General features: G+C 35.8%; 1 protein-coding gene across 10 annotated transcripts in view; it reads right to left on the bottom strand.

Moving 5' to 3' along the window:
• EPS15L1 (epidermal growth factor receptor pathway substrate 15 like 1) overlaps window positions 1–14,558 on the bottom strand; it is a 45,936-nt gene that overhangs the window by 17,970 nt on the left and 13,408 nt on the right. For 5 of the 10 annotated variants that reach the window (XR_004407308.1, XM_032994704.2, XM_032994708.2 and 2 more), the window contains 11 exons: window positions 13,489–13,574; window positions 13,018–13,090; window positions 12,319–12,486; window positions 11,263–11,460; window positions 10,819–10,983; window positions 8,553–8,679; window positions 8,380–8,430; window positions 7,865–8,001; window positions 6,751–6,811; window positions 6,287–6,369; window positions 4,724–4,856 (listed from right to left, as the gene is read on the bottom strand). Coding sequence is in view for 9 of the 10 variants with exons in the window: in XM_032994704.2 (XP_032850595.1) it covers window positions 4,724–4,856; window positions 6,287–6,369; window positions 6,751–6,811; window positions 7,865–8,001; window positions 8,380–8,430; window positions 8,553–8,679; window positions 10,819–10,983; window positions 11,263–11,460; window positions 12,319–12,486; window positions 13,018–13,090; window positions 13,489–13,574 (1,282 nt within the window). In the remaining variant the exon portion in view is untranslated. The remainder of the gene's footprint in view (window positions 1–4,723; window positions 4,857–6,286; window positions 6,370–6,750; window positions 6,812–7,864; window positions 8,002–8,379; window positions 8,431–8,552; window positions 8,680–10,818; window positions 10,984–11,262; window positions 11,461–12,318; window positions 12,487–13,017; window positions 13,091–13,488; window positions 13,575–14,558) is intronic. The other 5 variants (XM_032994705.2, XM_032994709.2, XM_032994707.2 and 2 more) reach the window with 4 other exon arrangements.

Genomic DNA, 14,558 nt, shown 5'->3' with positions numbered 1-14,558 from the left:
TTTGTAATCAACAACTTTTACCTAGAAACTAGTTAGCGGTGAACTCTGACTGATTTCAATCTGCAGCTCACGGCAGAAAACATAATTGTTCATCTGTGAGAACTTACAAAAACCATTTTAACTGACAGGTTTCAGTGTATCAGCTCTTTCAGACTTTTTTATTCTTAATTACATAAAAGTCCTACTAAACCCAAGAACCAGTGTAAGAAATATAAAGGGACCAGAAGTTCAGTAATGCTAAACACTGCAGGTAATCCTCTATGACAGAAACTAAAATATACTTATAAATCTACAAAACTTAGTTATGTTTAAGAACAGCTTGAGAAAATAATTCACACTGTAATTTAGAACCTTGTCAAAATGCACCTTTGCTTAAGTATGTCAATATACACTACTATTATTTTTGTTAATGTGATTGATATCGTCTTGTTTTCCATTTATAATGTTGTCCATTATGCAAAGCATAGGCCTGTTTATATACAGATAATTATTTGGTGCTTTTTGAGCATTATTCAAGATAGAGCATCAATAAATACAGAAAACCTTCCACTTCTCTCTGAAGAAGCCTTCAAGTTCTCCAGTACCACCTGGTGAACATCAAATTACTTTAGCCAAGTCCCAGGGGAGCTATATAAAACCTAATGTCCATTAGGAACTTCATGGACTATGAGTGCATTCCTGAAGAGAAGGAGCATGCACATGCCTCCCTGGGGGGGTTTTATTAGAACAGTCTAGTCAGAAGAGCTAAAGAGCTTTTTCTTAGCTAGTCCTCCTCAACCTAAAAAGAGAATCTTAAACCACTGACAGAGATAATGATTTTTTAAATCTTTGCATGTAATAGATGTGTTGGAGCTTTGATGCACACTGGTATCCAGGCTTGCTGCTTCTGAAACACCTTATCCTTGTCATTCTCTATTATTCACTGATTTATTAGCCCTCCTCCAATTCTTTTTTAAAGATTCTGCACTTTATCTTTAAATAGTTAGATTGAAAAAACACAGTAGAGCATTTAATTGGAAAAACAAACATGAAATTTCTCTGGGACCAAGCAAGGATCAGTTTAAGACTCTGTAACGCCTAAAAGTTCTTGAAAGACTTTGGTTCAAAACAGAGTGAGAAAGAAGGCAAATGATCTATGAAGAGCAGAACAAATATAAGCCTCAGATACAGCCTAAAATACAACTTTAAGGAAATAATCTGATGTTTGTCATCCTTTCTCTTAACCTCAGTTTTCGAGAAGGGAAAGATATGGATCTCAAGGGTGTCTAATCCATTCCACACCGTAAGTGTTTGCCTATCCTGGCCAGACACTAACAACCACAGAGAGCTGTGAACTGAAGTATCTTCTAATACAGTCAAGCAGAGCATAGCTGCTCCTCAGTGTCCAAGCTTTGAAAAAACAGACACCGACTAATTACAAACAAACCAAAACAACCAACCACTCTTCACTTTACAAGCAGCCAGCAAATAGGTCAGGATTTACAAGGCCAGACAATGACTACCCAGTGCATCCTGCTGCTGACAAAGTGGCAGCAGCAGTGAAGTTCCCTTAAACCTGGTATGAAGAGCATCTCCAGAGCCTTTATATGAGAGCAGCTAATCTGAACTACATGTTCCTTTTACAGGTTTTTCAATGTACATCTGAATGCCTTTTGACCTGACCTTCACTAAATGGTAAACAGCTGCTATGTCTGAAGTGTCTCCCTGTCCCTATGTTCAGTTCCAAAGGTTTGCTCTGCCTTTGTCTTTGTGAAGAAATGATACCTGATGCACAACTCCTCATTTATCTGGAGAAAACACAGACATGTGGGCAAGATGGGATCACCCAGGACACCCTGCAATACCTTGATGGATTGATCAGACAATGCCTGTATGTCACATAACTCCTAAAAAACTTTGCACATATAAAAACATTGAATTGGGAACACTCCCTGATGGATTTTGCTAGTTTCCCCTATCAACAACTACTTGGGAAATGAGACAGCTTTCAATGCTCTGCAAAAATATTTATTAGTGTTTTCTACTTGACTGTAGAATGTTGAGGACAACTAAAGCTTTATATTACATCTTCATTGCACCTACCTAACAAAATGCAAGCAAAACACACAAGTGCTTTTCGGTATTAAAAATTCTCCCCAACAGAAAGAACAGTTTTACTAAAAGGAGTACGAACTGGGAACAGAAAGACAAGCTATAGATTTGTCTGGTAATAACTAGCATTTATTCATCCTTCAGCAAGATCTTTATCACCTACTTGTTTTTTAATTAAAACAGACCAATAAGAAAGGTAAGAAACAACGGAAGTTTCTTGTCTGTTGTTTGTTTTCTGAGCAGCGTTCCCATTTCTAACACACTTCTATGCCTGTATCTCTTGCTAGAATCACAGTATATTACTATATAATTTCTCATGCTTTAAGTAACCACTGAAGATTGTCTTAGTTGTGGAAGGAAGGGAGGAGTATAACTGCATAAGCACATGAGGCTCATTTGCTTTAAAAAAACCCTGCTTTGTTTCCTCCTTAGTCTATTTTATCATAACAACATTTGCTTTTGGTAGAGCAGTGGAACGTTACAAATATTGTGTCTCCTAAGAAGAGGGGAAGGGACACATTTAAACAAATTTTTTAAAAGACTGATTAAAGGCTGAGTGCACACATCTAAATTAAAAACAAACTATTAAACCTAAAGGTTCTCCAAAATTCCTCAATATGTACAAAAGAGGGAAGGAAGAGACAAATAAAAAAAAAAAAACACCCATGTAGGTGAGTCAATCCTACAACATGTATTTCTCATCTTTGCTGCTACTATTACACTGTATTTGCTAGGAATAATCATGTTTCGAACAAGAAATAGAAAGAAACCACATGAAAGAGACAATATAGGTAAATTTAGTATTTGTTTGACTCATTCAACTTTATATAGGCTCTTTAAACACTAAATTATTTTATGTAGACATTTCTTAAAAAGGTGTCCACTTACATACTTTCCTTGAAAACCAAATAAAGAAAAATAACATTATTCACAATGACAAGAAAGATTACCTTCAGCTTTTATATTTCTGCTTTTATTCATTTGTGTCCTATTAGTTGATACTTGTCAACATTACATATTATGGGTTTTTTTAATTACTACAGACTCTCTAGTACCTTACTAGTAGAAAATATTTACACAAAGCAAGCATGTAACTGACAACTTCAAGAACTCTTCCACAATCCTAGGGCATTTCCTGACAAATTTTCATCAATACTCACCTACACAGAACCTCATAATTTGATTTCAGGGTTTTAGTGTGCAACATCATCCCTTGAGCAATAAAATCATAATAACAGGAACAAACTAACGCTGCTACAATGGCCTGCTTAGAAGTCTACTATATTAAATAATGTTTTCCAAACCTTGGATCAATCTAGGGGACAGTTAAGGACATCTTCAGGATACCCTGGTAATAGAAAGCACTATTCATGTTATCCAAGGAGCTAGTTCTAGCATAACTGGTTTGCAAAACCAGCCAATACCTGGTATAAACAGGATGAGAGCAGGGTGCATGTTTTGCTCCCAAATGCAACAGCAAAAAGGTAGACAATCCACATATTTAGACAGTGAGACATTAATAATGGATCTGTTTTCTTTGTATTACACTTCCTAACACTGCCAGTGGATACATGAGAATACTAGATGTTAACCCACATGTTTGGTGCAAAATTATGTGCCTATTCGTAAGCAGAGTTCAGCTTTTATTTAGTCAACTATATGTTCACTGCTAGTACTAACTGAACTATTCCACAGTTGTTAAAAGGAGTCTTGAAATGAACAGCTCTAAGTAGCTTCAGTTCTCAAAGCAGTTTCACTGGTATCTGAATATTTGAAAATCAACTCTAGGGAGGGCAAACAAGTAGAAGTTGAATCTCCATTAAAACAGATCTTATTTTCAATTCAGGATGTTCATATGTCTCTATGAATTTCTATACATAATGGACTTGAAATAGGAACAAGCCATATATTCAGGAGGTGGTTTATATTTAATTAACACAGCAATGCGTGAATGCAAGAATGATCATATCTGGACAGATCAGGACAGGTCTGTATAGCCCTGTACCCTGTTCTTGTTAGTATCTAGTGGCAGATGCCTCAGGACGAACATCAAAACAAGGTAAAGATACAGCCATATTTCAGACTACCTTGCAGACATTCAGCAACACAGGAGCAGAGACAGTACTTTGGTTTTTGGTAGGCCCTGTTGCCCCTACTGGATTTTTTTTCTAAGAATTATCTAGTTCTATTTTTAAGTCCATTTAAACATTTTTGTATTCACCATATTCTCTGGAAAAAAAAAAAAAAAAACAAAAAAAAACAAAACCCCAAACCAACCAAATCCTGAATTTAGAGTATTGTATAACAACAAACCTCTATTTATTCTAAAGGTGGCATTTACTAATCTCATTTGTTCTCTACTTGGAAAAGACAAATTTTTTTTCTCCATTTTTCCCTGCTACAAGTGATTTTACAGACCTGTCATACCACCCCCTAATCATCTGTTTTCCAGTCTGAAGAGTTCCAGTCTGGTTTACTGACAATTTCTGCCAATTTACTAAAAATTTCATACCTTCCTCCATGGCTGGAATATAAGATAATGAGATAGAAGACTGTCAGCTTGTCCTTTTATGTCCAATAATATACAGAAAACTGGGGGAACTGGCTATTAAAAAAAATAAAACCTTCTTACCACTGGGTGGTTTCGGTCGTGGAGGGACATTTTTCTTCGGTGGTAATGCTGGTGTGTCTGATTTGCTTTTGAAAGGGTCGTCTGAGAATCCCATCCCTCCAAAAGAGGAGGCGAAGGGGTCTGAAGCTACTGACTGCATGAGAAAAAAGAAAAGAAAAAGAATGTAAGCACATTGTAGGATATGTGTTGTTTCATGAAAGCTACAAGCTAACTCACTAAAAGTATTAACTTAAAAAATGAGGACAGATTTACAGAATTATGTCAGTGCTGTAAAGAGGCTAACGCCCACTGACAGAGGTGCTAGGAATTCATTAACATTCAAAAGTATTTATGCTCTTAATCACTTATGTACTTTTCTAGAACTTTTAGTCCTAGCAAAAAGCTCATGAGAAAAATAAAAGGAAGTAAAACTCTACTTTTTGCTATTTGGCAATGAACGGTCATACTGCAGTCTGGCCTTTACTCTGATAAACAGAACCATGACAGAAACTGAGAAACATGGTAGACTGCAGAACAGACAGTTTTTTCCCCAAGGTTTTCTTAGGTTACACACAGCTATTTGTCTTTTTTGTAAAAGCACAGGGAAAATTCCAAAACTGTATTTTTTAATGTTTCCTATATTCAGCTGGCTCTCGTGAAGGACTCTCCTATTGATCAAAAAAGGCACAAAAAATTATGCCATGCAGGGAAATTTATCATCCTGAAATGAAGAAAGAGGAATTTTGTAGGCAAAGCTAAAGCTTGCAGTTGGACTTTTGCTAAAACTTCCAATTCAAGCCAAACACATCAATATTTGTAAGGACTGTTGCCACCTAGTGGAGAGCTAAAACTCCCAAAGAAAACAGCATGGAAAGTTAGAAAAAACACCCAAGTGTTTAATTAGTCAAAGTGGTATGATAATCTATTTTCTAGTTGGACGTTTACTTTACAACGTTCAAGCATTATTGTGGAACTAAGTGTAAAAGGTTCAGCAACTGATGACAACTGTAAATTCCAAATTCCATCTCAGAAAGCTAACAGTAGACTGTGACTGATCCAGATGAGGTAAGGAGCTATTTTATGTACACTCAGTTTATACCAAGAAACCAAGGAAACAGCAATTCTGTTAAGAGCTAGGAAGTGTCAGCACACCATGTTTTCCACCATCCTCTAGTTCCCTGCACTCATGGAGAAATTTAGGAGTAAGTCAGGATACTATGAGAGATGAAGTATCCAAGAGGCAGACTTCAGGCCTTAGAGGAAGGTTGGACACTGAAATGTATTAATATCCACAACAACTACCTTTTCTTACAAGTAAAAACCAGAAGTTATTTTTTCGCTCCTCTGGTATTTGAAAATGTTTCTGAAAAGTTGATTTATCCCTGCTGAATCTACCAGTCTTGGTAAGACTTTGTCATATCTGAGATGGAAAATGCTTTGCTGAGTAACTGGTGAGGTTGACTGGAAAGAAATTAACAATGTGGGTTGTCAGCAGAGAAGTTCCAATCATATCGCATCCTTAAACAAAAAAAGTATCTATACATACATTTTTAAAAGGAGAGTTGCTTTCCTTGTAACCTTTACCTTTGACATCTGACTGAAGTCTGCAAATCCCTCACCACTACTGAAAGCACCACTTCCAAATGGATCCAGTGTTCCAAATGGATCTGAAACAGATACAGGAAAAAAACCCAAGCTTTTTAAAATAGTACTTAAGAATTATGAAGAATGCTTTGTGCCATTGAAGTACAAAATTGAGCAGGTGATTAAAAAACACTTGCATCTTGACCTGGCATGAGATCTTAAAAGAGTACTCCGCAAAACAGTAAGTGTTCTACCAGTTGTACGGAGGGGGAAAAAAAATAAAAAAGAGTGAAGTATATAAGTGTATGCAAAGACTTAACTTTCATAATCTGTAATAAGACCACAACAGTATTTGCCAACAGTTCACAAGACACTATCTCTATTCTCAACGTTTACATTTGATTCTTCTTTCATAAAGAGATACCTCCTTATTCATCTTCATGCGAAAGTATTTTTCTTCTTACCTGGACCTTTTGAAGAGATACTGGAAGACGTAAAAGGATCGCTGCTTTCAAAAGGGTCAGGCTAAATAAGAACAGATATACATAATTATTGTTCTGCTGTACTGTGCACTTGTCTTTTTATGCATATCAAAATCTCTTGCTTTAAGGCAAATTATTTTCAATTTCAGACCACTCTGTTCAGTGGACATATAGTAGGATAAAATCAACCGATCATATGAAATTTGCATTACTAGCACATTTGGCTATTGATAGCCTTGAACAAAACACCAAGTACCTTCAAGTGAAACAGATTCAAGTGAAAATTGTATCACACTGAAATACAAGCAACATTAGTTACGATGGCAAAGTAAGAAGTTACACCCAGAAGTGTTCAGTCTTTAAGCAACAGAAAATGAATATTCAGGTCAGGAATTTTAATTCAGAGAGTCTGTATATTGCTTCTTTTTAAACAGACAGTGTTCACAGTTGCTCTTCCAACAGTTTGGTTACCTAAGTACAAACCTATATTGCAAGACAAACTAACCTCCCACTGACTGGTACTGGAATACTGTTCTAACACTTGAGTGGCAATAGTCAACAAAAGCCATAAAAGTGAGGGAAAGGATTAATTAAAAAAAAACAAACAAAAAATTCATATCCCCCCTGCCAAACAGCCACACACATACACGTAAGGACAGCTTAAGAACTGTGACTATACATTTGACAAAGGTGTTCTGTGCAGTCCTTCCACTGTGTTGGCTCAGTAATCCTTTAGCCAGAGGAGCTCCTCGATCCAATTCACTATGTGACTGCACAAATAGAAATATCGATCGAATGGAGGTAATGGTGTCAGTGAGTGGATGCTAGTGGCTTGAAATCCCCAACAGAGAAGAAAAAAAAAACCCAAACCACCTAATTGCACCTTCACAGTAAATATACATCATTATCATGGAACTGGAAAGGACAAACTGCTGATTGCCTTAACAACTCAGACTTAAATGTTAAGAATAAAACTAATGATATTTCATCAGTTAGGAGAAAAGTATTTAGTGGTATTTTGTTCCTTTTAGCTTTCAGACAATAAGCTTGTCAATAGTAAAGAAATCTATCATGTGTAGACTTAAAAATTACTGACCTTTGAGGGTAAAGTGGGGGGTTTTGTGAATGGATCTGAGGTAAATGGGTCACTCTTCACCTGTTTCTTGAAGAAATCCTCAGGGGCAGAACTACGAAATGGGTCACTTTCCTTAAATGGATCACCTCCAAATGGATCTAGAAGGAATATTAAAAGGAAATTAGAATGTAACCCACCCCTAGTGGGTCCATAATGCACCATTCTATACTTGGCCTCATACCAATGTAATTTTTCTTATAAAAATGCACAATGATTTGGTAAACCAAATAAACTTCCCTACCACTCCAAACAGGGTATTTATTAAGTTTGAACAAGTACATGTTTATATTTAGGTTATGGACTTAATAAAGAATCACGTGCATGTTATTAACATATGGATCTTGAATGCACACCCTGTCAGGTTTCTGATCCCACATGCAAACCAAAAATCTGAAGCTGGGGAAACCCTGGAAATCTTTGTGTTTGGCTACAAACAGTTTATATCACATCTGTCCTGTCATCAAAAGGGCTATTACCTGCTGGAGCAGGTGGTTGTTCTGCAAAGGGATCATGCTGGAATGGGTCACCTATGCAGAATAGAAAAATAATTTGTTTTATCCACTATTTAGCAAAACGATAAAAGTTTGTGAAAATATAATTCACTCAACAATTGGTCTTCAAGGTCTTAGGTAAGGCATTGGTCACTTACTGCCTTTGAAAGGGTCTGCTCCCTTAAATGGATCAGATTTGAAAGGATCTTCTGACTGGAATGGGTCTGTATGCAATTCTTGTGTATTATTGGTAAACATCAAGGCTTTATTCTTAAACGGATCATCCTAAAAATTAAGAGGAGAAATATTACAGCAACTTACCACAATTAAAATGCTCAGTCTTTCATTTAACAGATATTCTATGGTATCTTGGCTCCTGTTTAATGATTTTAAAAATTACTTCCTAAAAAACTTTCTGATTTAATGACTTCTAAGCAGAAGTAAATACACAGTAGAAAGTAATACGTAGCCTGAGGTTACACAGAACATAAAAAGATAACAATACATATAACAATAAAAGGTTAAACTGCTTCTCATATTATTTAATTTTCAAATACTTAAATACCAAACCCCCAATCATCACGTTAATACCAAACGCCCAATCATCACGTTATCAAAAAATTCTTCTCTCCTAATTATTTTACAGCTCAACCTCAAGTAAAACAGATATTTAAAAAGGAAAGGATACACATATCATTTTTGGACTACAAATACAAAAAATTACTACTGAGTAGTCATACTCAAGATTGCGCCTTGTTAACTCATTCTTGAGTTTAAAGCTCCAAGTACTGATTCACATTACAAGGCACTGCAAGTGTCACTCCAACATTTTGACGATAGAGAGGTTTGTCAGCAGAGGCCAACCTATAGCTTTGTCAGGTTCCAAAAAAATTCTGCATGAATAAGTAGCAAATTAAAGCTATGAAACCTCTTCACTGCATTTGTTTGCATCTGATACCCCTGATTTTTGTCTGTTTTGGGTCTCTGATCAAATCAGTCTTTGCCACAGTAGCCATATGTGCCTACAGCACCTGTGCAACAGAGCTCCACTGACAGTCAAATCCATTCAACTCGGAAGGGAAGAAATATCTAATAACAACTACCCACTCACATTGCCTTCAACACTAGAAAGATATGGGATTTCTTTCATCCCTTTACAAGATGCAAATAAAGATGTCTAAATCAATACTTCTCAGAAGAGCAGGGAGGGAGGTGGGGAGAGAAGAGGAAGGAAGAGTTAAGAAACAGGAAAGGAGCACAATGGTTTAAAATATTTACTATGAACATATACTGGTGATTCTTTGGTTTCGCAAGTAAGAGAAACATCTGGAAATTTCCACTGGAAATTAAATATGTTTACACCAGCTATGCAAGCACAGAAACTAAGCACTGAAGTGTTTTAAGCCCATGTGTCTCAATTGTTGTTTTTGATCTACACTTTTCTTATTCTAAGCATTTTGTTTTTACAGAGAAAGTGTAAAGCAGGGCATAAATGTAGCATGCCTGCTGAATATTTATTAATACACTATACACGATATGTATTTAACTTCACACTAAATTCACAGTAAATACTGTGCTTACAAGGATTCTGGAAAATGTTCCCCTAGTGAGGAAGCACCAAGTACACGTGCAAGTAGAAGCAAGCAAGTATGCAACTGTTACATTCAAAGCAAAGAAATAGGCTTAAAAAAATGAAAAATTTTCTGATTTTGAGTATTATTAAATATCCAAATCAACAATAGATACCCAAAAGAAATTGACTGGAAAAATCTTTAAGAACATGGAGGATCTTATGAATTGGGAAAAATACTGATTAAAAGAAAACATAAGAAATGAGATAGTGATGCAGGAATTGTTTATGCAGAAGAGAACTATCAATGCATTTTGGGAAGGGAGTATGTTTTTCACTGAAATATGTAACAAAAAGCTCTCTGCAAAGGAGAAACCTGTGTAGCTTCTTTTGGAAATAAAAAATGAAATACATGATTAAAAGGGAAGTTTGCAGCAAGAGAAGATGTCACCTTGGTAGACTCAAGAACTTGCAAGAAAAAACCGAAACACCTGAACTGGAGATAATGTCCTACCTACTTCCTGAGACTAAAGACATGACAGGTTACAAATCAAGGGTTAACATGACCTTTTCTTTTTCTTTCCATAATTACAGTGTGCTTACATATCCATACAGTTACAGTTACACAGGCACAAAATACCTAACACAGGATCTAACCCAAAGCTCAGAAATCAGGTTTTTTACCAGCATTAAAATCTTTGCCCTGCCTTGCACTGGAGATTGCTACCTTGCAAGGACCACGGTATTTGCTAACATACCAAAAGCCAACTAAACAAACATCTTAACTATTTCAGATCAGGTGCCAGTTACAAACCTGATTATTGTAAAATACACTAAACAGCAATTTTTTTTACCATAGCTCCATAATTGCTTCTTTCCGTCTGCCCAAGGCCTTCACTTATGTCTGCTAAATTCGTCAGACTACCACCGTGAATCCCATTGAGAGCTTCATTATATTCTTCTATACTCTTACTGACTTCTTGATGACTCTCTTGAAGTTGAGAAAGTTTACTTCTTGCCTAAGCAGTGAAAAATGCTTTAGTATGTTACACATTCAATGGTCATCAGTCTTGCATTCTCGTTAAACATGCTTGCCAGACAGCTGTATCTTCCCCCCACCAGAGCTGAACTTTTCCTGACTCAAACTGGCAATTAACCTACTAAGCACCAGTCAAAAAAGGCTTATTTCATGAACCAGTATTTTTTCTTCCTCTTCTGAAAAATAATCTTTCTAGGTGATGTTCAATTCCCAGCCCTTCAAGAAGCAAAAAAGGAATTACCTAAACTACAGTGAATACCTGGTTTATTTCTTCCTGTGTTGACTTTAAAGATTTGATTATTGTTTCAAGCTGCACTTTTCCAGCCTGGATACTCTGCTCTAGCTGAGTCTCTTCTTGCTGAAGGCGATTCAGCTCTGCTTTTGCTCTATTAAGGTCATCTTCCTGTAGTTTTAAATCTGATTCCTGAGATTGAATCTGCATTTTTAGTGATGAAATCTGAAACAAAATGTTACAAAAATCAGAGCGAAATTTGAAATGAATGTAACCTAATAAATTATGAATTTATAATAAATAATAGAAAGTTGTAAAGCAACCTATCAATTGCTAAGGAAGATAACAAGAACTTAATATGAAGAACTGCATGCTTCCTATTATGTTACAGAACAACCTTGATAAAAGAACATAGGATTTCAATAAAACCAAGAAATATTTATATTTTAAATGACAGAAATACCACACTAATTATAAAGGTAATTAAAAGGCATTTCTTAGGTGGTTACCTTGTAGTTTTCAGAACTTGGCTCCTTTTCCATTCAAATACTTATCAAATATTATAAAGTTGATTTTTAACTCTGACAAGAGTTAAAATTACACAGTTGCATATGACTTTCCTTATTCACTTTCTTACATGACCTCATAAACTAAGTTTCTATGTTAAGATAACATGCTTAGCTACACTGGAAATGGTATCCCCCTGAAAAGCCACTTTTAACTCAGAATTCTGATGAGGTTCACAGCAATCAAAATATGTACCACTGCCCATGGACTGTCTCAAGGGACAGGAATAATGCTTCTCTTCTACCTTATTAGGTTGAACAAATGTTTCATATATTCATGGAACAATAACAACTTCTGTAGAAACTGACCCCTGCAGAACATCTGGTTCAGTCCCCCATTTATGACCATTATAAAGGGTATTTAGGTTAGCAAAATCCTTTCTTGGACCTCTGTATTTGTGTGGAAATTCCTATTTATGGTCAAAATGAATAAACAAAGCCAGCTTATTCGTTAAATAAATAGAATTTCCTTCAACAAAACACACAATACTCTTGAACAGGTTCAGAATTAACGTACACTCACCACCTGTGTTTCTTCCTGGCACTTCTGCCTTACATCATTCAGCATATCTTTCAGTTTGGCTTTCTGCTGGTCCATTTCATCCAGACGGTCTTGGGCATCTTGTTTCTGAGCCTCTAGCTCTTGCAAGTTACTTGTCTCCCTGTCTAAATCATTTTGCAGTTCCTGAGGAAAATGCCACAGTTTGTAACTTACATTTAGCTGCTCTTATAGGAATGATCAACCACAGACAACAAGGTTAGCAAAACACAAAAGATTTTTCTATGTCATATAGGCTATTCCCTGCACGCATACGGTTTGTTTCTACATAAACTTGCATGAGACATCAGGAAACAAATCAGTGCCCACAAGATGGAAAGACTGTGGCACAGAGCAAGCGTAATTGAGCTACCCTAATTATCAAAACCAATAATCTTTGAGCAATGATTTCCTGAATCATGTGTTTGTCAAGCACTAATAAAAAGACATTTCAAACTGTTCATGTATCATCTTCTACTTATATTAGCCAGCATCAGAAGAAAATGCTTCTGATGGAGAAGAGGAAAATTAAGATGTTTCTGTAAATCAGAGGAAAAGCCTGTGAAAGGAGGAAAGAGTTGCCCAGAAGCAACATAAAGAAAGATAGAAGAAACAATGCTTAATTCCCCATATGTTATTTTAGATTAAAAGGAAAATTAATAATGAGAAAGTTTTTACCTGAACTTCATTGGTTTTCTGTCTGATTGATTCTTCCTTTTCCCTAATGTCCTGCTCTAGTGAATATTTTTCTCTGTAAGATAAACAAGCACATGTATTCCTGATTAGTTAAATAATACAAGCACACACATGTGCACATGCAAAAATCAAGTAAATATTATTCTGGAAATACCACACAGCCAAAAAATGTCAGCCCATATTCTGAAATATTATTTAAAAGAGTAAAGGTGTATACATATCAATTATTCTTCAAAAAATACTATCTGTTCCATCATCAATCTAAAGCAATCTGGTGGAATCCAGACTGGCTGTACATAATTGGCTAACTATAGGGTATCAGTGGGAGATCTGCCACCAACTGCAGTGACAAGTAATGATAAATGGACTAAAAGAAAACAAAAGTAGCAGACACATCAGTGCTATATACTCAATTGGTTCTACTCCAAGATTTTAATAGTCCACAACTATTACCTCTGCAGCTGTGCAATTTCTTGACTAATATCATCCAGTTCCTTCACTCCTGTAAATTCTCCTGATCCAACGGAACTTGAACTATCCTGTTAAGAATTAAATGGTCTATTAAAACATCAAGTTGTGACAGAAGATCTTCCTTTAAAAAGGCTGAGGACAAAGGTGGGACACCTCATTATATGCATTTGCAAAATTCTAAGATACATTAAATTATTATGCAACAACCACTGAGCATGCCATACAATTCTACCTGTGAGACAGAAGAATTTTCTCTGTGCCCATTGAACAGATGGGATAGTTGAAATACACAGCAGTTAAAGGACATGCACAGTGTCAATGAATAAACTGCAGGCAATGGTAGAATTAAAATTCAAAAACTGAAACCCCAGCTGTGCTAGAGTTAATAGCAAAGCTTCCAGGAAACTTAATGAAATCAGAATATAATTTCAGTCTTCTTGAGCCTTGCCAAATATTAATGCCAATTTCTGCAATTATATCCAATTTCCTGCAAGTCATTTCTACAACCACTCAGGTGTAGATCAGGGAAGATGCAAAAGGTGTCCCTTGACTTTTAGACAAGAAAATTGTCATTAGAAGTTATTAATAAAGGATCTTAGCATTTGGTACAACATTTGTCAATATTATGAATAAGATTTTTTTTTTTTTTTTTCAAAGAACTAACAATCACTGCAACTGAGCAAAACCTGCAACACTGAACTCACTACTAGTATGGCAAATCAGGAGACCTGCCATTCTTAAATAGCATTTTAAAAAGAAGAAAGTACAGTTTGCTCGATTCAATTTGAGATTGCTGTGATAACCACAGAAAGCTTGGCTTTATTAAATATAAAAAAAAACAAGAACCCAACAAACAGCATAGTAAAATGTGACAATTTTTGCAGAAACAATAGGTGAATATACATTTAAACTAAGTTAATTAAGCCCTTACTTTTGGGTGAGCATTTCTTTTGTTAATATGCCATTAATCATAAACAACAACAATCCAGACTAATTCTTCAAGGCAGCAAATCAAAAGCTTCTAATACCACTTTTATATTTTCAGACCAGAT

Source organism: Tyto alba, unplaced genomic scaffold (assembly GCF_018691265.1).
Source record: "Tyto alba isolate M040663 unplaced genomic scaffold, T.alba_DEE_v4.0 Super-Scaffold_20000042, whole genome shotgun sequence".
Classification (NCBI taxonomy): Eukaryota; Metazoa; Chordata; class Aves; order Strigiformes; family Tytonidae; genus Tyto; species Tyto alba.
This window is presented reverse-complemented; position numbering and strand designations above follow the sequence as displayed.